Below are 23409 nucleotides of genomic sequence, written 5' to 3'. Positions count from 1 at the left end.
GCTTTTATTCAAATTGTCAACTCGAAAATGGGCTGCAAGCTGAAAAAAAGTGGAAAAACTGAAAATCAGCACGCCAGAAAAGAACAGAAACTGAACAGATCCAACTGTAAGGTTCAACTGAGCGTATGTGCAATGTTTGCGAATGACAATTTACGAGTGGCCGGGAAAGGACGAATGCCAGGACCCACTTGCTAGGGCACTTCTCCGCTAATTGCCAGCAAAACAAGCTCTCAAATCAACTTTGCACACATGGAGAAAAATTCTAAGCAACGTTGTTAGATGATTAAATCAGTCAATTAAATAAAATATTTATTATAAATGCCTTCTAGTATTTAAAAAATATTTTTTGTTTTATAAAAGTTGGTAATTAATATTTACTAAATTTTCTCTGTGTGCACTGCACATACTTTACTGCCAAATAATAACTCAGCTCTGTCTCAACTCTTATTATAATATTTAAGTGATATTTGCTAGAGCGCCCAAATGTTTTTCACTTTTTTGTTATTAATGGCTTGGCAAACGAAGCCAGATAGACTATGACTCATATGCTAATTTCCAGCCACAACAAATGTTTGTGTCCCAACTTTGCACACCTCCAATTTAACCCACCGACAACACCTGTCCCAATGACATTGAACGATATGCCGCCTCTTTTTGCAGGTAAAGGAACAAGATGTTGGCCCACCGGATAGTAACCTCTCGACTCCCTCTTTTGACCAACTTTGATTGATGGCTTTAACAACTTTTCTCTTTGGTTTGTCTGGTTCCTTTGTTTTACGCTTTTCATTTTTGTGGTAACACTCAAGGACATCCGAGAATAGCCGGCGAAACACCAAAAAGCTTTCAGTCAAATGAGTTACGACACTCACGGAAATGCCGCAACACGAAAAAATGGAAAAGTAATCTATTTGAGGTGAAAAAGTTCGGCAATCAGTGCATATCAAAATTTAGATTTAAAAAAGGAAGCCAATAAAATATTTAATATATGATCTCTTTCCTCGGAATTTCAATTACAAACTTTAGAAGCCTCTAAACTTCCCCTTGACAACTAGAGAGAAGCCAAAGTTCCCGAATTATTTATCATTTGGCCAGCAACTAGTTCCGCAGCAAACTTCACTTTTTAATAAGCCCTAAAGTTTTTAGAACTTTTTTTCAAGTAATTTCCAAATTTACGACATCGTTGCCGAGACCTAAAACAAAACCTTAAAAAATATGCCCAAAAAATAGGGAAGTAATCCAAAAGGAGCACACACAAGTAAAATAAAAAGCAAAAACTTGTTTATGACTTGCAAATTTCCTGTAAAAGCCGAAACAAGTGCAGTCCTAAAAAAAATGGTTACTAGAAATGAGGAAACTTGTCCAAGAAGCAAATCAACTTTTCCGAACTGGGATGGATGCGGAAAACGAGAAGCCGGAGGAGAATGAATGACAAACGAACTAGAAATCCCCGCACTTGGGTAAATAACTAAGACGGAAGTGTAGCCATTCGACCGGAGGCCAAAAGGCAGGACGAGATGAGATGAGGTGGGTAAATGAACTTTAAAATGGATATCCCCGAGGTGGAAAGCAGAGCCGGGACTCGCAACTAATGTAATCAAATCAAAATGAAACGCCAGCCAAGCAACTAACCAAAGGCAAATTGCCAGCCAGAGATGACCAAGTTAAAAAGAGTTTGCCAAAGATTTCAAAAACATTTTTAAAGTTATTTTTATAGGTTATCTTCAAGACGGTAAACGAAATGACTAAACTTATAAAAGATGTTTAACTAAATTGGCTAAAATGAATCACAGAATAATAACTCAATTACCCTATTTTATTTTATAACAAGAAAATAGGAACACAGTAGTTTAATGTTGAATAGAAATTATTTTTAAAATAATTATTGAATTTTATTTTATACAATTTTCACCACTCAAAAATGAGTAGTGGATTACCTTAAATTATTGAGAAGCGCAGAGAAAGGTCCCTTTTTTCCTGCTACCACATTTGTTAGCAATTCGTCACAGTACAATTACTGTATACTATTATGGACCCAAATTGTTAAGTATTGAAAATATATATATAATAATAATATTCGTAACCAAGCAAATTAAAGCCCATCAAACACACATTAAAATGCGAATGACTAATAAAAAGTATAATCTCATCTTATTGTGTCCATAAACCAGTTTCATACCTATAATACGTATAACAAATTAAATTGAGAATGTAATTCCCATATCGCTGGCCATCTCTGGCGACCGGAGAGCATTGGACTCGAGGCAATCGGAAGATGGCGAAAGGAAATATTGTCATTGAAATGCAAGTCCTGTGCCACCGCTCCTCCACCTGGGCAAATGCAAATTGAGCGGCATTCGGGAGATGGAAATGGAGATGCAGAGACAACAATAATAATAATAATAAAAATAAAAATAATAATTTGCAACAAAAGTCAGTCAAGTGCTTGGCGGTCGAGTTGGTTAACCGCAGAAGAGACTTTTTGCCCCTTGTTTGTGCCATTGTCAATATTTGCCACCGCCGTCTGGTTTGTCATCATCATCGAAGTGATGACTTCTCCGCCCCATCTTCATCGATATGCAGACGACACAGAAATCTCAGGGCGAAGACAAATTTTTTCCTGTATTTTCTTTCTGCAATTGCTGTTGGGGATTTAACTGCGAGCCTCAATCTTTTGATCACCAACCAACGCAGTGCACTTCATTTACATGCCATCATTTGTTTATTTATTTGTAAATATACTCTGAGAGTTTCTGCTAATGGAAACGATAACTTTTTCCCAGAACACTCTTGCAAGTTGCTAATTGAAGTAGTTGCCTTGAAGGAAGTTGAGTCATGGTTGGGCTCAGGTTTACTAATTGAAATGCGCTATGGCTTCCTTTGCAGAAATGTATTTAGTTAAGCTGTTTGAGAAGCGCAGAGAGAAGTCTTCTTTTTTCATACTCAAAAATGTGTGGTAAATTACCTTAAATTCTTGAGAAGCGCAGAGAGAGGTTCCTTGTCCTCCTACTACGTAAATGGGTAGTAAATTTAAATCAACCTTTCTTCTAACTTTTCTGCCGAGACCTTAAACACCTTCTGGTTAAAAAATAAGTGACCCATGGTCAAAGTAAATGTAAAAAAAATAATGGAAAATAATTTTCAATTTGCCTGGGTCCCCCGTCTTTCCAACAATTTATTGGAATATGTTTCTCGACCCTTCCTGTTCTGTTTCTGTTTTCCCCCACTCAAGATTTATATGTACAACGGTAATTGTAGACGCTTGGTATGCGCCGCTCGTGGTTTATTATTACCCCCCACTCTCGACTTTTTGAGCTGCTTTTCCCACTCCAAGTGTGTGTTTTGCTCTTCTTGAGCCAGGCAGCCAGCCAAGCAAACATTTCCAGCAGAAGAAACACACAATAATATGTGAAAAAGGAACAAATATATATATATATATAAATGAAAATAAAAGAAAAGTGCTGGCCAGACCCTAACAAGCGAGACAATAGCCAAAAGCTGTAAATTGTGGGCGGGGCTGAGCGGCAGACCAAACAACAAACTGGAACAATGAACATCATACCGGCTGTCTAGAGGAATGTCTACTGCCTTTTGGATCAGTTTCAGCCAAACTGTAATTAAAACTGTGCCTGCGAAACTGTGCAGCCCAAGAGTCAAGAGTGTCAAGTGCAAAGATATGGAAAAGGCATTTCCAAGGCGAAAGCTCAGGGAGAACTCAGGCTAAGAAGGAAATCATTTTACGGCCGCATGACAGACAATAAACGAAAACAGGAAAACCAGGGGGGCATTAGGTTGAAGGTTGCTGGAAGAGGAAGAGTACAAGGAAGCCATTACCTCGATGCAGGTGCCACATTTGTTGTGAACACACATGCCCAGAGTCAACACCTTGAACCAGTTTAAGTGAAAAGAAAGGAGAAATTATGGCAGAGTGAGAGGCGCTGGGAAACTCAAAATAATGAAGTGCGAGGGCGCCGACACTGACATTTTCCTGAAGACCGGGAAAGCCCCTTGATGACGAGGAGGCGACCTACCCAGCAAGCAAAAGTCATTAGCGAAGCACATGACATGGCCAGAAGGGCACAGTGCTTTTAGGGATAAGAAAAATAAAATGGAAATATAAAGATATAAAATGAAGCAATCTTTACTGTGTATCAAAATATATATTATCAAAATATATATTGGAAATAGTTAAACAAAATTCGTCTTGAACAAACAGCTAAACTTTGTGAGAATCGCGGAGAGAGGCCCATTCGTTGGATTTTTCACTAAAACACCAAAATTTGACTTTATAATCAGGCCAGTGTACAGCTGGGTGGGCTTTTTGGTTAGATTTGTGGGGTAAATGCCGACAGTCGGAGCTGTCAGGAAATGCAGCAAAGTTGCCAGAGCCCTAGGCTGAAGAAGAAATTCTAGACGTGAGTGGCGGCCACTCCTCTGCAATCTCGCCTCCTGTTGTCATGTGCCCCATGTCAAATATTTAACACTTGGTTTATTTTGCATTTGTTTCGCTCCCCGTGGCACATGGAAATTAAATGTTTACGCTTTTTGTGGCAGCAAGTGGGCGTCGACGTCCCCAACTCAAGAAGGCAGCGCTCAAGTGGATTTCATGGGGCCTCAAACAAAATGGCAACCAATTTGGAGAACTGCCCTCCCGGAAAGGTCCCCAAAAACTCCACATTTCCATATCCAGCTCTATTCGCCCACGCAATCAATGCGGCAGAAATATTTCACAATTGCAGAAATGCAATCAGAAATCAGGAATCGGAATCGGGAATCGAGCCAAATGCCGACCAAATCACGTAGCATAATATTTTGTTATTTTGTCGGTCTGCAGCACTGTGTGTCTGCATTGCATTGACAGGCATAAGTCTGTGAGATATGCCACGGCATGGAAATCTATATGCGAAAGCAGATTTTCAAAGTCACGCGCCACCAAACAGCGGCGAGCATGGGTTAAGACCCGCACCACCACAAATGGCAAAAAGTCAGACAACAATCGATGATGAGCATATAAAGGGGTTAGCGGTTGGGCTGTGTAGCATAACATAGAAATGTTCAGAATGCTCTTTGGCAAACGACCTTTGAATTCAACGAGTTTTGATTAAAGTGGGAATAATTTTTTGAAGAGGTTTATTTAATGTTGCTGAAAGGTTAGGTAAATATTTTGAGAAGCGCAGAGAGAGGCGGTTCATCGTGTAAGTTTTAGGTGGTTTGACTTTATGAAAAGGGCAGAGAGGTGGCTGTTTAAATAACCTTAAAGTTCTACTCTTCTTTTAAGAATACTTCTGAGTATCACTTTCAGGAATTCCATCACATTTTATTTCATATTCAATATACCCATAAACCATATAGTGTACCCTTTATAAACTCCCATCCGCAGCCACAATAAGGGACATCAGTTGAGCTTGAGTCTTCGTCGCCGCGCAAGACGCCAGAACATTTCTATTAAAATGCGAAAAGCCTTTTGTGGCCATCCCCCACCAATTTCTTTGTATTTTCCTTGTTTATGCGGTGTCTAGTCTGGCTGTGTTTATCGCTGAAGCTTCTGCTTTTTCTGCTGCTGTTGGCATTGCACTTTGCATGCAAAAAACATAATAATCGGAAAGGAAAAGAGATAGTGGCAGAGAAAGGGAAAGAGCACGGACGTGTTAGTGCCTTCCGATCACAAATGTCGTGAACGTTGTTTGACGTCAGTGTAAGCCACCGAAAATAAACAATACAGCTGGGAGAAAAAAATGCAGCGGCATAGATAAACAATAAACAAAGACACGAACAGCATCAGCAGAAATGGCAAATTGAAAACTGCATTAAGAAATGGCAAAAGAAAGCAGAAGCATAGGGAGGATCCCTTGACATTCACTACAGAATTAGAGTCGTTGAACGAGCAGAGGCATCGAAGAAAAAAATGCAAGAACAACCTGAAGATGCCAAAAATAAAGTTGTAGAGGAAATAATAGGAGCCAGACAAGCAGGCGGCTAGCTTCCCAGTTATACACTCTAAACTATTTAAAAAGATTTATGTGAACTTAATTTGAACACAAATAAAATTATGTCATGATTCAGCGCTTAGTTGGTTACTATGAGAAACGCGGAGAGAGGCGTATTTTAAGCTTTATATACTGAAAAAGTATGATATTTAAAATGTCTCATTTAAGAATCTTTTATCAGAGCTATTTTTCTCTCTGCAGCTAATTGCAAAACGACTCTCAAACTATTCCAGCCTAATTGAATTCTATGCGCGTTGCCAAACAACAGACAAGAAAAAAACCAGTACACAAACACCAAAGAAACCAAACAACGAACATAGTAAAAGCCGCATTGAAAACAGAATTTTTACGATTTACGTCGGAAGGTTGTGAATTTCACTTAAAATACTTTTATTATGGGCGGTGAGCCTCTAAAGAAAATAAAGAGGAAAAAACCAAGGGCCCCTGCTCGCATTCGAGGCACGTTTTCCAGGCAACGTTGACGCTTGGCCTGGCATAAAAAAGCTTTGGTTTTTTTTCTTCAGCTCCAGACAACACATGTACCTGTAATGGGCCCATTCGACAAGAGTCGAAACAGCAGCAACAGCAGCAACAATGAGCCGTTTAAAAACAAATTATCGAACATGTACGAAACGCCTGTCACCGCCAGAGAGTAAAATAATAATGGACAGTCAATGATAGTCGGCGAAAATGCAGAATAATCCCAAGCACGATGCCCCAAGGGGTTAAGCTGTCTGAAATGGGGAAATTTGTTTGGGGATCGGGGAACAGAAGATAAACACATATAATTGACAGAAGTAGAACAAAGCCAGTGATGTAATGCAATTCAGGGACTGTCAGGTAAATGCTTAAGTGCCTCTAGTTGTCTGGTGGCTATTAGTAAACAGAATCTTTATTTATTTGTAAACATATCATACAATGATTTCCCATTTCAGTGTCTAGCTAACGTTTAGTCATAAAATTAGCTGCTGCGTGGCAAATAAAAATTAGTTTAAGGTTGTAAAAAACTAAGGTCTATTAGGTCTTAAGATCTATTAAAATGTATATAGTCTTTTCTCATTAGAAAAAGTTTTTTATTTCGTAGCATAAATATTTGAAAATATGTTTAGGCTTGTAAAATCACAAAAATCTAAGTCAAAAACTATAACCGATAGTCAAAATTAAATTTACATTAATTCACAAAACCTTTCCCAACCCATTTTCCATTGCCTCAACCTTTAACCCCTTTACGATGCTGTACCATTAACCCCACATACAGTTCAGTGCCCAGTGCCACTCATCAATGTCACAAGCATAAGCACGGAAAAATCGAGGAAAACCCTCCACGTTGAGAGGCCTCACCAAATTGCTCAGAAATTCAGAAATTCGTGTAATAAAACACAGAAAATACCCGCATAAATTTCTTTTCAACGCGCTGAGGGCGTAAAAAAACCTTCCGGTTTATGGATTTTGCGCTGGTAACATATATGAGTATTTTCCTCATATAACATGGTATTTAATAGTGCAACATTTCGTGGAGGGTGGGGAGAACTGCATTAAATGTGCTTAAGCGAGCGAGAGGTCATGTGCGTGATTACTCATACGACGTGTGGCCGTCGCGGAGATCATCTCACATGCCGGAAAATAAAACTGAAACGAACTGAAAGAGCGTTTCATATCAATGACATGACATATTAAACGGGCCACCAAAGCGGATTTGTCCACATATATACGTACTTCAAATCTTTAGATAAGTTGGGGCAAGTTGAGGGGGCGAAAGGTTAGGGGGATGCTGGTGGGCGGGGCCGATGGCATCTGTAGCGTTCTCTGCTCTTCACAAATCAGAGCGTAAATACAATGCTGAAAGGCGATGAGAAAGCGAGACGAGAAGCGAGAAACGATGCGTGTTCTGATAGCGGAATCTGCTCAGTAGCACTTGAATGGACTGTGATGGTACAGTGATAAATCGAGAAGGAGAACAGGCAAATTATTTCCACTTTAAGTACCATATTCCCAGGCTAAAAATGTTTCCATACGATGATTATTTAAATATTTTAAGAAGTATAAATGCCTTTTAAGAATGGAAAGGACAAAACTAAAGTGCTAGAATTACTTTGGTATTGGTATTTGGTATTAATGTTCTTTATCTAAAAAGTAGAAACAAATCTAGATAATTATACGGTGCGTTCCCTCAACCAATCAATCAATATTAAATTGAATTTTAATCACTTCTAAGCAGTTTGCCGAAACAATTTAAAGCTTAAGACCCGCATATCTTGGCAGTGGAACCTTGCCCATGCCATATATCATTTACAAAGTGAACTACAGATCCACTCAAAGCAGTTATCACTGTATCAGAAGCACATATGCGGGCAGGGTCCAGTTTAGCCCATCTGTGGGCATTGAAAAGACTCGGGTAGTGAGTGGGGGAGATACCATACCATATAGAGGGTGGGTGCGGAGTTCTGGGAGATAAAAGCGAGGCGATGGAGGAAGCATCAACAGTCGGCGGCCATTAGCTGCTTATCGCGCTTCGTCTTCGGCTGCTGATTCTTTTATACATATACATTTTCTTTTTTCCATCTTTTTTGTCCACATTGAGTATACTCCTATAGGACTGAAAATAGCAGCGACAGTGAGCTCAAGTGTAAAGTTATCAAGTGGCTGCGACTGGCAGCCAGATGGACGGACACCAGTCAAGGGTTAAAGCCATAGACAACGTCGAGTGTGTTTGGCCATGGCTTGTGACATAAAATGTTATCAGAAAGGATTATGACAAGCCTGCAAAAACGAGAAAAACATGGTAAAGAGCGAGGTGAAACACTGTAGAGAACTGTATCACTGGCACAAAGAAATAGAGACGACGATGATGATGATGCGATGGCGACGATATAGCCGACAACCAAGTGTCAAAGTCGGACATTCGACGCCATAAAATATTTACACCAAAAAGGAGCAAAGGAGCCTCGAGTTATCTCAAGAATCTCACTTCAGTCGTGAAAAGTTATCCTCTATTTCTTAGCGGCAAAGAAAATGGGTGGAGGGATAAGTGTCGCAATTGTTGGTTAAATAAGTTGAGGATTTCTCACTTCAGTTTGGAGTAGTTTGTTGCTTCTACTAAGTAGAGTTTGGCAGATTAAGGTGGTTTAAGTGGGGTTTAAGACACTGATTTTGATTTTGCGTGGAAATAGGTTTTATACATTACCTTTATTTTAAAGGTTAAAACTAGTTAACAAATAAAATAACTTATTTTTTATTCTTCACGATGATTAGTACTACAAATCCCTAGCATTCAAACAAGAAAATACAACTGCCAGCATGTTTTCTTATCGTAAAACCACTTTATTGCCATCATCACAGAACACGATCACAAGAACCATGACTCCAATGAATCATTGCCAGTTATCTACAGCTCAACGAGCAGAAAAAAACGCAAGATGACAAAGAAATCTCGATCGCTACAAGCAGAAAAATATAATATACGAGTATGTATGTGATTCCGGTCTGTACTTTTCTGATCTATGGAATGCACTCATCAAAAGCTGAAGAGGAAATGCTGAGAGTTCTCTAGTTAACGACAAGATGCACAGAGGAAAAACTCTAAAAAATAATATACAATTCAATACTTACCGTAAAAGCTAAAATCAACAGAAAGCGCCGCTCTCCGCGATTCTCAAATTGTTTAGCTGGCACCTATACACCATAAAATAAACTGCAAACTACTCACTGATCAACTTCAAATTACATGGTTACCTTAGATATCTTTGTAACGTTGTTTTTCTTTACGTGTAGGTACTTAATTTCTTGTGCAACGTCTTATAGCTTCATAACTTTTATGGCCGTCGAATGAAGCAGTTTAGAAGGAGCCACAGTGAGTTACAGACACTGAGCTGGGTATAATTAAAAAAGAGGGAAGACAAGCGGCAGCTCGTGCGGCAATTAACGATAGTTAAGCTGCAAGTATCAGTTCGCTGACAAACAACCAAGACAAGTCCAACAACTAGCAACTACAGTTAGTGGGTTGTTGTAATGGCCTTGGCAGCCAACTTGCAACTTGCAACTCGAGTGACATTCTTTGGTTTTATTTTTGTGTCCCTCTTTTTAGTTGCATCAACAGCTGCTACTGCACAATACTCCTCAATAATGCAATAAAAACATTTAAACTCCAGCTGAAATAAAGTCAACTTTACTAGTTCTTTTTTGGGTAATGCAACATTTATGAGCCGAGGCGAAGCAGAAGCTACCAAATGGCAAAATCGTGAGAAATTGTTTCAATGCAAGCTTAAGTTGCATTTGAAATTGTTTCCGCTTGAAGGATTGCCCAATTGTTGATGGGGGGAGATGCAACCTCCGAGGAGAAAACGCTGACAGATTGGGTGTGGTGGAGAAAATTCGCTGAAAATTTCATCTTTCATCGAAATGAAATAGTAAAATTGCTCACTGAACATAAGCTGAAATGTTGTACAATGAGTGGAAGCAAAAGGAATTTAACGTTCAGGGTTTGATTGATGAAAGGAAATCAGTTGGTAAAATATTGGTTATCAAACATGATTTCGAATCACGGAATTTAAATTTACGATGTACTTAAATGGTTAATCTGTAACTCCTTCCTTATTATTTTTTTTAAGTTTGCTAGATTCCCAATATTTTTCTCGGAAAAAATGCTGCTTCAACTACTTTTGTATCGCCATATGAATCTATATACGGCACATATTTTCGGTCTTTTAAGACAAAAGACCCGACACAAAATGTCAATTAAATACTCAGGCCAAATATGGTCTGATTTCCAGCCAATCAAGACCATTAGTCAGCTATTCAGGGGCTTACCTACGTCAACCAAACTATATTTTACATTTTATATCGCCGTATCTTTGGCGACGCCCCTGACTGTCCTGCAAAACACACAAAATCGCTCCGATTATGGGAAGAAAAACAGCTGTACGCCGAACTAGTTTCTGGAACAAGAAATGAAGGCAGAAAAAAAGCTAAACAAAACCGAAAATAAAAACCGTTTGCGTGGGCGTTGAAAGACAATTAGCCGCATGCCGCAAAATCAAGCAACCAAAACGGGTTTTTCAGTGAGTCAACATGGTGCAAACTATACGGGTTTCCATGTCATGCCTAAATAAACCGTCTAAAAATGCATGGCGAATTTTGTGAAATCCAAAAATTAGTGGGGGAAACATCACTCCACACACTCGCGTTCGATCAAGTAATTCATCAAAATTTGTTTACACTTCCCGCAACTTTTGGCATATTTCGGTCTCTTTTGTCTGTCAAATTGCATTTGACTGGGAACGAGTGCATTCAATTACCCCAACGAAAAGAGCTGAACTGACAACCCATCAAAATGCTTTTTTAGACCATTAAAAGCTTTTCCCACCATGCCATCGCAGGAATCGATAAGTTTCTGTCTGAAAATGCGAATTTGTTTTGTATTTTGTATTTGTATCTGGTGCGGTCTGGCAACAGAAAAGTTTTTTAACTAAAAATTGCGTTTACTTTTCTTTTTTATATTCCGAATTGTGTTTTCGGTCAGAAAAAGCTGAAGGACCAGAATAAAAGAAGTGCAGTTTTTGTTCGTTTAAATGCAAAAATTCGAGAAGGAATGAGTCGATGGGTTTTTTTGAGAGCAAGTTGATTGAAGTTGGGGTTCTTTAGGGCAGGAAATGTTTTGAATTCATAACAGTCATGAAAAAACTTAATGTTTTGAATGGGGAAAATTGAAGCGGAATCGGTTTTTCAACGGTGCAGTTACAGGTATTAAAAGACAACACTTTATGATACAAAAAAAAAGATTTCCAGTTGAGGAAAAATTAAGTAGAAATGGTTTTAAATTTTAAAGGTTCTTTATGGTAATGAAATATTATTCAATTCGCTTTAGCAACTTCAATGCTAAGTTTTTCAGCTTCAACTTCACATTTGTCATTTGACATTTTCTGCAACGCCTGCTTGATTAAAAAACGTTTTAACGAAGCCGCAACTTCGATTGCATTATTGCATATATAAAATTTATCTATAGACTATTGCATTACCATAACTAACTATTGTTTGAAAGAAACTGCACCCACATGGAACACAAATCACAGAGTGACTCAACTCATTGAAAGATTTTTCCTGAGAATATTGACAAATCAAGGCAAAATGTATTGCCAGAGCTCACTCTTAAAAATATTTAATTTATAGATTAATATGTATTTATAATTTCTACTCACTTAATCTGCCAAAACTGTGCGAAAGCCTCTTCTTGAGCTTTTGTAGGGCTCCTCCCTTTTTCTCGCGCATTGTGACGCCTGAAAATAGATGGGAAAAATAAACATAAATACATTAAAGCAAACAAATCACTTAATTGCGCTGAAATGTGAGAGATTTATTAAGTGACATTCAGTGATTGCATAATGATGGCTCCAATCAAGTTGTCTGTTTTCTATCTATATATATGTATTTTAATGTGTGTTGGGAAAACTTCAAAACAAACAAACAGAGGAAACAAAGCGCAGATTTCGTTGTTATAAACGAACATAAATCAGTCGAGCGTGGTTTCACATAATAAACAGGGTGACCCCAGAGATGGAAAATCGAGGGGACTGCATTTCCATTTCCCCAAATGAATAATCAACACATTTTACACCAACCAAAAATATTTAGACGAAAATAGAAAATGCATTTCTGAGTTTATTTTGGTATTCGAGGGGGAATCTCCCATTCCCCCCTATAATCCATCGGTATAATTAAGTTTTCTTTTTAATTCTGTTGTGTCCCAATGATCAAATAATAACATTTAGCAAAAAACGCTTATTTGAGTGTGCAGTGAGGCATGAAAATTGTTTTGTGTTCTTTTTTTTAAGGGGTTTTCAATGGGAGGCGTGTCTGGTTTTTCCTGGTTTGTTGATTGCATTAATGATTTCGGCTTGTGTTTCTTTTTTCGCTATTATTAGAACGCACAAAAATGAGTGATTTACGTGGTTAGATGAAAATAAAGCAAGTGGGTCAGCTGCAACGGATGAATTAATATTGCATAATGCCAAAAAATTATCTGATTGAAAGCGTATATGAAATGTTATAAAAAATGGTCATTTGATCATATCTAACTCCTACATAATGTACTTGAATTTACCCATTTACACTTCCTCATCTAAGTCTTCTTGATTATCCAGCGGTTTCCATTGGTTTACCACCATCCCAATAAGGAAATTGGCACTTGAGCCATCATTTGTCAAACTCTTCACAACTCTTAAGTCGCTGCATTGACACTGATTGAGATGACCACTCCAAAACGACCTCCACAAAGCCCCTACATCCACTATATATCTTCTTCTATCCGCTCTTTTCCCCGTCCGCCCACAGAACTAAATAACAACATGGAAACCAGTTTTGTCCGAGAATAAAAGCGACTTTGACAATTGCATACAGAAAATAACTAAAAAATGTCTTTCTCTCTCACTGGCAATAAAATGTATTTCTCGTTATTTATTTACCCATATGTGAGCTGTGTTAAATCAGGCGATAAAGTGTATGCTGCAGTGTTGAGATAACTTCTTGTTCGATCCCCTTGCGTATTGTTTGGGTTGTTGTCGAAAGCAATTTGGCTTAAACAATGCAAGAAGCAAGTCAAGCCCAAGCAATTTATGGCCATGGAGTGCCTTGCATAAGGCCCCAAGTACCTCCATCCCATTTTTCCCCACTCTTCAGCTGCAACTCAATTACGGGGGCCATCGGAGTCATAACTATAAGCTGTTGTTGACTTCTAAAATGGCTATTCAAAAACATAACCCGGGGCTCAAAAAGGGGGAGGTGATTTGACAACAAAGAACTGGGAGATACAGGGAGAAAATGGGGGAATATCTGTTTCTTATGTAACAAAAAGCCATATAGATATAGAATTAAAGAGTTGTGTAACAGAAAAAGAAAAAAACAAAAATATTACCTGATACTTTCATCTTTGGGGATAAAAAATATAGTTGAAGGCACAATAATATTTAACCTATTGTTGAACTAATGGTTTCAATTTTTTCATGAGGATGAGAAAACGGATAAGTCTTTAATAAATTGAAAAATAAATAAAAAATTGGCAGGTAAAAATGCTAATTTGAATTTAAGAAACTTATATTAAGGTCCTATAGTATATTTAAAAATGTATACCTGTTCTATGAAGTCTTGAAATGCAAATAGAAAATTATGATTTAAATGTGATAGTTTCTTTCAAAATGATATATAAAATAGGTTTTATTAGATATTTTTATGAGAATTTCTTCCTGTGCATGAGCAACAAAGAGGGCCACATAGTTGGGTTGCTTTTGGTGTTGTCTATATAAGTGAACTGGAAATATGATTATGATGGTGATGGTGATGCTAATGCCGGTTGACAGAGCCAGACACGCCGAACCGGGCGATTGCATATAAATGACACTCACTGTGCACAGTGATTTGCATAAAATGGCGCCACTCTTAATAGTTTTTGATAAATTGTTGTCAATATTGCAAGAGCCAGCCCCACACCCAAAAAAAAAAAAAACAAGAAATAACCCAAGTTGTTAACACAAAACTTATTTAATTAAATGCGTGGAGGAAAAGTTTCTGCTCTCGGCGACGATAAAGTTGCAAAGGCAAAAGTGGCATTGCATTAATGAGTTGCATATGCAAACATCAAAGTTTGCAATCAAAATCAATGTCAGCGCCAGACGACGACGACAAATTGTGGGCAACCAAGTTCCAGATCAAAGGCGAGCGATATAGCGATGATATACAGACAGGTAGAGTTGAGTGGCATTGGATGGGTTCAATAGCCTAGAGGTTCCACAACGCCCAATCGCCCATGATATCTGCTGGCTGGGGGCGTGGCCAGTCAGGCGTGCCACAGGCAAAAATAGCAAAGGCACAGAGAACTGAACAGTCACTCCTGGAAATGTTCGTTAATGTCGGTGACATCTAATTAGAGAACAAATAACGAGGAGACACAGAAAAAAGGCAAAAATAAATAATCAAAAATGCAAAAGGTAGGTGGAACGTTCTATTGACTTGCCAATGAAATATGGAAATTGTAGGGCGCAACTGATGGATTGGGTAACCGTCCTCCATTAGGATAATTATATTTATTTAAAGGAGATATATCAAACGCTACCCAAAATAGTCCTATAACTAAAAGGTATAGTGTGTTATAATTGTGTATACTTTGTAATATCATTGTAGTTTTAGGTAGAACACCTTAATAACACTTAAAGTCCTTCAAAATGTGCGATAAACAAACATTTTAGCAAATTAAATTTTACTACATAGTCTCTGTAAATGTTTACGGAAAACTCTTTCCCGGAATCCCATTTCTCGAAAATATCTGCTGATTGTTCGAGTTAAATTACCTCAATTTACAATGCCTAATAGTTTACAATCTGAGCAAATAATCTGCTCGTCTTTGGCCCGAACAAAGTGTCTCCTTTCAAAACGCATTTATTACCCCCAAAAACAGACCGGCAATTACCCCCCTTGCAGAAAACAGCGGCCAAACAGTTGACACAAGCCAAAAAAGCAAATGATATGACGAGCACTTTTCAAATTTCTTGTTAATGACGTAATTACCTTCAGTCGAGCAAAACAAAAGGAAAAGAAGAGCCAGCCGGCGAGGAAAAGTGGAAAAGCGCGAGACAGGCGTGAAAATCGTGAAGGAGGCGAAGCAGATTCGGTGGCAGGCCACACGACGTATACGTGACATTTTGGCCACGACACACGGCAGCCCATGCCACAGATATGTGCAAGATAATAGCAGTGTTTGCCAGATATTTATTTGGGATCTTTAAGATATAATATTTATAGAATCATAAAAATCTTATGTATATATATGGATGCCACAGAAATCACCAGGGTTTTAAATGCACTTTTGTAATTTTAGGTGTCCAATAGTATGCAGTGAACAAATGATATTCATGTTTCTGAATAAATTCAATTTTCATTTGAGCTTTAAAGATATTGATGCATATTTTTTAACAACTAAAATTGACATTTAAAATTGATTTTAAAACCCTTAATATTAAGAGATTTCAAAAAATATTATGCATAATTTAGGGTAAAACTCATATAATTTTTTATATTATTTAACTAATGGAAAATTATTAATATTTCAAAGGCTTGGTGAATATTTTACTCATCTAGCATTTAATCATATCATATCATGAGGTCAATTTTTAAAATCTTGTAAAACAAAAATACTTCAGTAATGATCCTAAAATTTCATACACATCTGTGGTTATATATCCTTTCCCCGAGTTCCCCATCCCCTGGCTCTTAGCCAACTTGCACACATTCTCTGATTCAATGCAAGGGAAAATAGAATGCTGAGTAAAAAAAAAATTACAAAAAAGGAAAACAAAATAAGGAAAGGCAAAACTGTTGCTAGCAAAAATATTTTGACACTTTTCGGCGACAAGCAGCTGACTAATGGCGAGAGTTTTGCTCTTTTGGAGAATGCCTGCAAAAAAGCCTCTAAAAATAGAGGAAAGGCGAGTAAAATGCAGTAGCGACAGCTGACGGAACTGAAAGTCCAAGAATGCTCGATGATTAAATGGCTTATAAATGACGCGGGCATTTTTATTTTTTTGCCGCCACTAACTTCCAGCCAGCACAAAAATTCTAGGCCAAAAATAGGTGAATGATGGCTAAAAAAAAAAATATGCAGACACGTGAAAAGTGGAGGAGGTTCAACCAAAAAAAAAAATTGAGGGCAAATCCACAAATTCAATCGATTTTCACCCTATCCCTCAGTTCATGACCTCAGTAAACTCGACTGCAAATTGAATTTGAAACTTTTATCAATTTTAAATTTGCCTGGCAAACAAGATTTTATACAAATTTTATTTGTTTTGCGGTTCATTTTATATGCAAGAGTGGGAGTCTGTTTAATTAAAATGCATTTGTAACTAATTAAATGTGGAGTAATAATAATGGAATTTTTAAAGCGGATAAAGCTTAAACTAATTAAAATATCTCTAAGCCAGATGCAAACAATTAAAATATGAAAAACAATCAGGGCTTGGCATAAACAAATAATAAATTTATAGAAAAATACTCATTGGCTGATATTAATACCTTTTTAATTTTATTTAAATGCACAACTTCACGCCAACATAATTTTCCAGTTTTCGCTGGCCTTAACCCTTGCTGGCCAAGCTTTCTATGCCTTTGGCAGCCATCCATCCATCAGCGTCGCTATAAAACACGCATCATTTATTCACCAGGCCAATAATAAAATTAAAAAACCATCAAAAATACAGCCCCGAAAAGCGTGATAATTTTGTGTTTCTGAAACATTCATGCACCCCAGAGGGCAAAACACAAATTTTATTACCATATAGAACTATTTTTTATCGCCGGCCCATCAAATCTAATCAAATTAAAGTCGGAGAAAGGGAGAGTTTCCTCGAGAGATGGGGCGTGATGGATAAGAAAACTGGGTAGGAAATTAGTCAACCAGTTGCATGTTTTCGTAATGAAAAAATATATATGTACTATATAAATTTGGTTGAGTGTATTGGCCACCTGTTTTAATAGTTTTTGCACACGGCAAAGTAAGCTTTTTGACTGGAGTTGCGTGTTTACGAATCGTTCATCTGAAACTTGCCCAAAAGCAGAAAACTTGGCAGAAAAGAGGGACCTGCCAAATCCGAGCTTAATTAAAATCAAAACTTATTTTTGTTTTAAAGAAACCTCCAAGAAACAAAAGCAAAAACAGCTGGAAAACTAATTTACATTTAAGCATGACTCAAATATTTGACTAATTGAACAGAAAAAGATTTACATACTTATTTACTTCTGTGACCGACTCAGGAAAAGCATTAAAAAAAATGTGTTGATAAGAAAACATGTGGGTTGGGTTTCATTAAGATAAGAAATCAAATGAGGAAAATAAAATCTATGGACTATAAAAAACAGGTTGAAAAATCTGTACAAACTGAGTTTCTCTCCTTTTTAATTTTGTAAATTTAAGTCGTACACTTTTTACTAAAATCTTTCAGATGACAATCAACTGCAAACCTATAATAAACATCTGCATTTATTTATCAATAACCAAAAAATCTGTCATTTATTTTAATCAAATGTTGATTACAGTTTACAATTTATTTTAATTAAATGTTGACTATAGTTTTCATTTGCCTCCGGCTGCACTTTTAAAGGCTCTTATTTTATTTAATTAATTTTAAATGTGCAACAGATTTCAATATTGGCCGTAAATCTAAACTGCATTTCTATCATAAAATAGCCATAAATCTCTAATTGATTTAGCCATCGGTTGGCAGCCTCAAAATTTAATCAATCTGACATTGTACTTGACGATGTAGAGGCGGCTTTCATAATTAGACATCTGAAAGCGACTTGGGAACTAATTAAATTGTATTTAGCCTGAAAGCAACATGAAAACTAGTTGGCCACAATCTGAACGAGTTGCACTAATAAATCAGACGGAGATAGGAACCGATATTCCATAATGAGTTTCGGATGCGTTTGTTCCATGTATGCTTTACAGATAAAATGGGTCCGGGTCTGGAGATTGGGCCATGGGGCTTATCGCTGTTCATAAAGCATAATGTCTGATTAAATAAATGATTTCGATTTGCCTCGGGCCGTGACGTCAGTGGTTTGTCGGCGGCAATCGTCTTGGGTTCAATGTTCCCTAATAAACAAAAATAAAGTTCAATTCGACTTGAATTAATATCAATTGAGGAAGGAGGAGAAGTCGGTTCTCAAACGGTTTCCCGAGAAAAACGAGGGAGATATAAATGGCAGCAGAGGGAAAAAGGGCAGAAAGAACTGGATTGCACAATTTTTCAATTAAATGCAGTTTCTGCTGCTGGCAGTTGCATTTATATAACTCTTCTCTTTTATTTCTCCCCAGCTCGTGTCAAAATATTTACGCTTAATTTTAATAAAATTTACTTTGAAGCCTGCCATTCTTCTCCGCGTATTTGTATTGCATTTTAAACGAGGCTTTTGGCGCATATTTTAAAATATGCATTTATTTATTTGCTTTTTTAAGGCAGTGCATCAAACAAAAAAAGTATTTATATGCATTTTTGCTGATTTTTCAAGAGTGTGTGGCCGAAAAGGATGAACGGCAGGAAGTTGGAGATTTGTGTGTGTGTGCTGGAATTTAAATTGAGAGTTGAATTTATGGGTGAATTCTTTTTTATTCCGCCAATGTATGCGAAAGCACGAAGGGGGAAATACAAATAAATTATTGACAGCTCTCAGAGAAATATTTAAGATTATTGGGAATTAAAAGAGTGAGAAATTCTTTGTGGTGTTGTATTAAAATATATCACTTGTAAGTAAACAGAAATACATTTAAATAATACTTTGATAATTAAAAATAGTTTTAAGTATAATAATAACTTTTCTCAAGAAGCTAAACTTGGTTTTCCGCATTTAATAAAATTCTTAAAAGCCCATCCAAAAGTTTTCCGTTCTGTTTTTCAGTTTATCGGAACTCACAGAACATGTTTATATTTTTAAAGTCTATCGAAAAAAATAAACAAACGCTTTTATTACTCTGTGAATTCCGCTAAACTAAAAAAAAACCGAGAAACCATAACAAATGCCAATTAAAGCCAAATCGATATAAATAATTTATTAAAAAGTGAAACATCAACTTTTTGTTTATGTGCGAAAGAATGCCTCTTGAGAAGGAAATTCAAGTACAATGTTGGAATTTTGTGTGTACTGATCAAACAAAAAAAAAGATACAGTCATGTTATGTGGATTATTTATGATGTGTTTATACGCACCGGCACCAAAATTATTGTTGTTAATTTTAGTGGGCTGACTGATTAATTCGGCCATGTTGCTGCTTTTAAGACGAAGAAACGCTCACAGTTCAGATGATTTCAGTGTTATTTAATTGATTATTTGGTTGGGCTAACACACTCGTTTATGGCACGCATTTCTTTGGTTTTTACTCGGGTACTCGTAAATTTCACTGGGTTCTTTGAAATCCGATGGAGATATATGAACTCCACTGCACACTGCACACAGAAAACACTCTCGAGTGATATATATATGGGTTTATCAATATTTTTTATCAGACGACGACGCCGAAGTTGCAAGTAAACGAGGTCAAATATAATCTGCAGACAAAACAACAATAAATCTAGCGACCACAGACAACAACAAGCAGCACAGAAAAAGTTTGCCGCTTGAAAAAGACTTTTTCTGGGGTGGTTGTTTGTTAGGGGTGGTTGTTGATTTTCATGCTTTTCAAAGCGGTTTCAGGTTCAACTGGAAATCGTAAAAATCATAAAAAACGGTAGTATATTTTTAGCAAAGTCACTTTTTATACAGTTTGTTTATTTTATTTATAAAAACAAATGTTTGTAATACAATCACAGTGGGATATCAAAAAGTCACTGGTTTTTTCAATACTTTACAAATTAAATGATTCAAATAAATATTGTAAGACATTTTAATGTTTCAACACTTGTTATTCAAAGTATCACAATGTTTTTAACTGTCTTGTATTTCAAAATATCAATTTTAATAGGAAAGTAAGTCACTTTATTTTAAAGAATCTAACACAGTTTTAATTTTAAAAAATCACAGTTAAAATGTTATAAAGTCACTATTTTAACACTATTTTTTCTGTGAAAGTTTCGCAAATTTCGGGGTGTTATTTTCGGGACTTTTTAGCCGGGTCGCACAACCTGCCGCCTTGGATTTCGCACACGAAATGAGGTCAACGAGAAACGGGACAAAGGACGTCGACTGCGGAGCCGCAGCGACGCTGACTGCAGCGTCGGCGTTTTTACGTTACGCCTGGCGTAGAAGAAGAAGAAGAAGGAGCGGTAAAAGTAGCGCAAGGGCGACCACCAGTGGGCGGTGGGTGGTGGGTGGCTCTGAACCACGCTCTTTCCGTGGTAGAGAGAGCGCACAAGCCGGCTTGTGGAACCTAAGAGAGAGAGCGGGCGCTCTTAAAAGGGGTTGGAAAATGTCCTGTCTTACACGGCGTATACGCTATATTACATGATTCAGGACTCAAGGGTGAGGGCAGGTCGCGACTCAAAAAGGGGGTGGCAAAATCAAAGGGGAGGGGTTTCGTTTCTGCAGCTTAGCTCTGGGTCAAAGGCAAATCTCGTTAAGAGATCAAATCAGAGTGCAGCTCGAGCTGTACAGTTTGACAGCCACTGCAATTGCAAGCATTTGCGTCACACTTTTCCGGTGAGGCATGCAAATTGCTTGAAAATGTAGGGGAAATATCTCAAGTCAGCTGATGGAAATCGAAGCTGCGACTTCTCGGCTAGTGATTTACTGGAATCTCAGATAAAGTTACAAGTCTTTGTGATTATCTTTAATAGGTCTATTTCTGGTCTCTCTCTCTCTCTCTCTGTATAAATTCTAGTGGCATTTTTCATTCAGCTTCTGCGGAACCAGACACAAGTTCATTATCACGATTATCTCGCATTGCCGCCAAATGTTTACACTTCAAAGTCACGCACCGCCTTGAACTCGAACGAATTATGATACATATTTATTTTTGGTACAGTGGCCACTTCTGCAAAAATATTTACATTTTATGAATCATATTAATACCGAAATTCTAGTGATGATAAAACTATTTAGTCAGTGGGAAGAACCACTTTGAATTTATAATTTTAGTGCAATACAGCTTTTGGGCAACAGGTATTTATCTAACATATTGTAAAGTAATTATAATACTTGTTATACCTATTTCTTTAAAGAATCCCTACAATAACATTTTATCAAGCGGAAATTTTTGAGGTTCTATTAATGCTGATTGCAAAAAAATTATCAAAAATATATTATCCAATATCTAATGGCAATAAACCATTAGCACATTTAATGCCAGTGCTAAGTGATATTTATTTTTGCTTTGGGCACTTCACATATCGCTCTATAATCGAATTTCAAGTTTCTTTTCCAGTGACCACTGTATTTTAGTTTATTATGAATTGGCCCTCGTTTAACTGTGCGAATCGTAATTGCCAAAAAGAAAAAAACCCGAAGATAGCAATAATAATAAACTGCTCTGGCTCGAAAATAACCTTCAGTTTCGGTTTCCTTTTCGCAGCTGAACGCACTTCAACCCGTGCAAAGCCTCGCAAATAAGCGGAATTCAAATAACTGTGGGGGTGCTGTGGTCTCAAGGGGTTAAGCAGGGGGTCCACAGAGGGTTAAGGGGGCGGAATCGGTCCCGAACTCGGACTTCTAATTGAAACTAGAGATCGCATTTGGTCGGGGTGGGCACTTCGCGGCTCCGGCTGCTCAAATAGCAAACAATTCAAATAAACAAACACAAAGCACACACACGAGGCAAATAAATAAATAAGCTACACACATAACACACACACACGGCAGCAACAACAATAAGGGTGCACAAATTATTAAATATGATTATTATATTTATTGCGCCCGTTTTATTGTTGCTGTTGTTTGTTATTTAAGCTGTGATTTATGAGGCTGCGACAAAAATGCAAACTGAAAAAAATGTATAAAAGCCAGCAGCAATGTGACGTACAATATTTGCAGTTTGACAGCCACTGGGCGAGCGAAAGAGAGCGGTAGATGGCGCGCGAAAGAGACGGGGATAGAGGGAGCGAGCGAGAGCGAAACGTCAGCCGCGGCGAACGTTCGATTGTGAACTGAAAAACACGACAGCAACACCAACGTTACGGCAGCAACACGAGACAGCACAGCAGCAACATTGCTGCGCCAGCAGCAACATCGTAGCAACACAGCAGCAACATTGCAGCGCCAGCAGCAATTGCACAGCAGCAACATCGCTGCAACACGGCAGCAATATTGCAGCTACAGCTACAGCAGCAACTGCAGGGGCAGCGACGTCGTGGTGAGTTTTACACCATGATTTTTGCTACTATGAAAATTCATTCAGCCAAAAAAAAAAGAGAAAAATAAAAAGAAAAGCGCAGCCGGCAAAGTTTGAACAGCTGAAGACGAGCTTTGCGTTCCGGTTTAATTCGCTCCGCTCGGCTTACGTCACAAACAAATACAGAGAACCAAGAATCGAAGGCATAATTGCACTGGAAAAAAATAGTAAAACTTAACGAAAATAAAAAAAATTATATTTTATGATTAGGTGGCTAATAAAAACTTAAATGCTATTAAATAATAATGTTACTAATACTAATAAAGATTAAAAATAAAATTATTTTTCACATATTATAAACAATTAACATTATTAATACAAATAATTCCTAACATTTTTTAAATACCCACATATTATTGACTTTTATTGATTTTAAAAAGTGTTTGCTTGGTTTCTTCGGTCTTCAAAACATTATAAAATCCGGTATCTTTCCCAATTCTGCCCATTTAACAGAGAAAACAAAGCACAGCAAAACAAAACCAAAAAGTAAACAAAATAAAATAATGAAAACAAAACAGAAGCGAAGAAAAGGAAAGAACTAAAAATAAGAAAGAGAGGGGAAAT

General features: G+C 37.4%; 1 protein-coding gene across 5 annotated transcripts in view; it reads right to left on the bottom strand.

Moving 5' to 3' along the window:
* LOC119552843 (cyclin-dependent kinase 14) overlaps positions 1-23409 on the bottom strand; it is a 104272-nt gene that overhangs the window by 47150 nt on the left and 33713 nt on the right. For 2 of the 5 annotated variants that reach the window (XM_037862708.1, XM_037862710.1), the window contains exons 1-3: positions 22477-22594; positions 19733-20071; positions 12179-12256 (exon numbers count right to left, since the gene is read on the bottom strand). In XM_037862708.1, coding sequence (XP_037718636.1) covers positions 12179-12256; positions 19733-19787 — 133 coding nt within the window. In that variant the 5' untranslated portion in view covers positions 19788-20071; positions 22477-22594. Of the gene's footprint in view, positions 1-12178; positions 12257-19732; positions 20072-22476; positions 22595-23409 lie in introns of those variants that run through there. The other 3 variants (XM_037862707.1, XM_037862706.1, XM_037862711.1) reach the window with 2 other exon arrangements.

The sequence above is a fragment of the Drosophila subpulchrella genome, chromosome 3L, assembly GCF_014743375.2.
Source record: "Drosophila subpulchrella strain 33 F10 #4 breed RU33 chromosome 3L, RU_Dsub_v1.1 Primary Assembly, whole genome shotgun sequence".
In the NCBI taxonomy this organism is placed as follows: domain Eukaryota; kingdom Metazoa; phylum Arthropoda; class Insecta; order Diptera; family Drosophilidae; genus Drosophila; species Drosophila subpulchrella.
The sequence above is the reverse complement of the archived record's forward strand: the minus strand, read 5'-3'. Positions and strand labels throughout refer to the sequence as shown.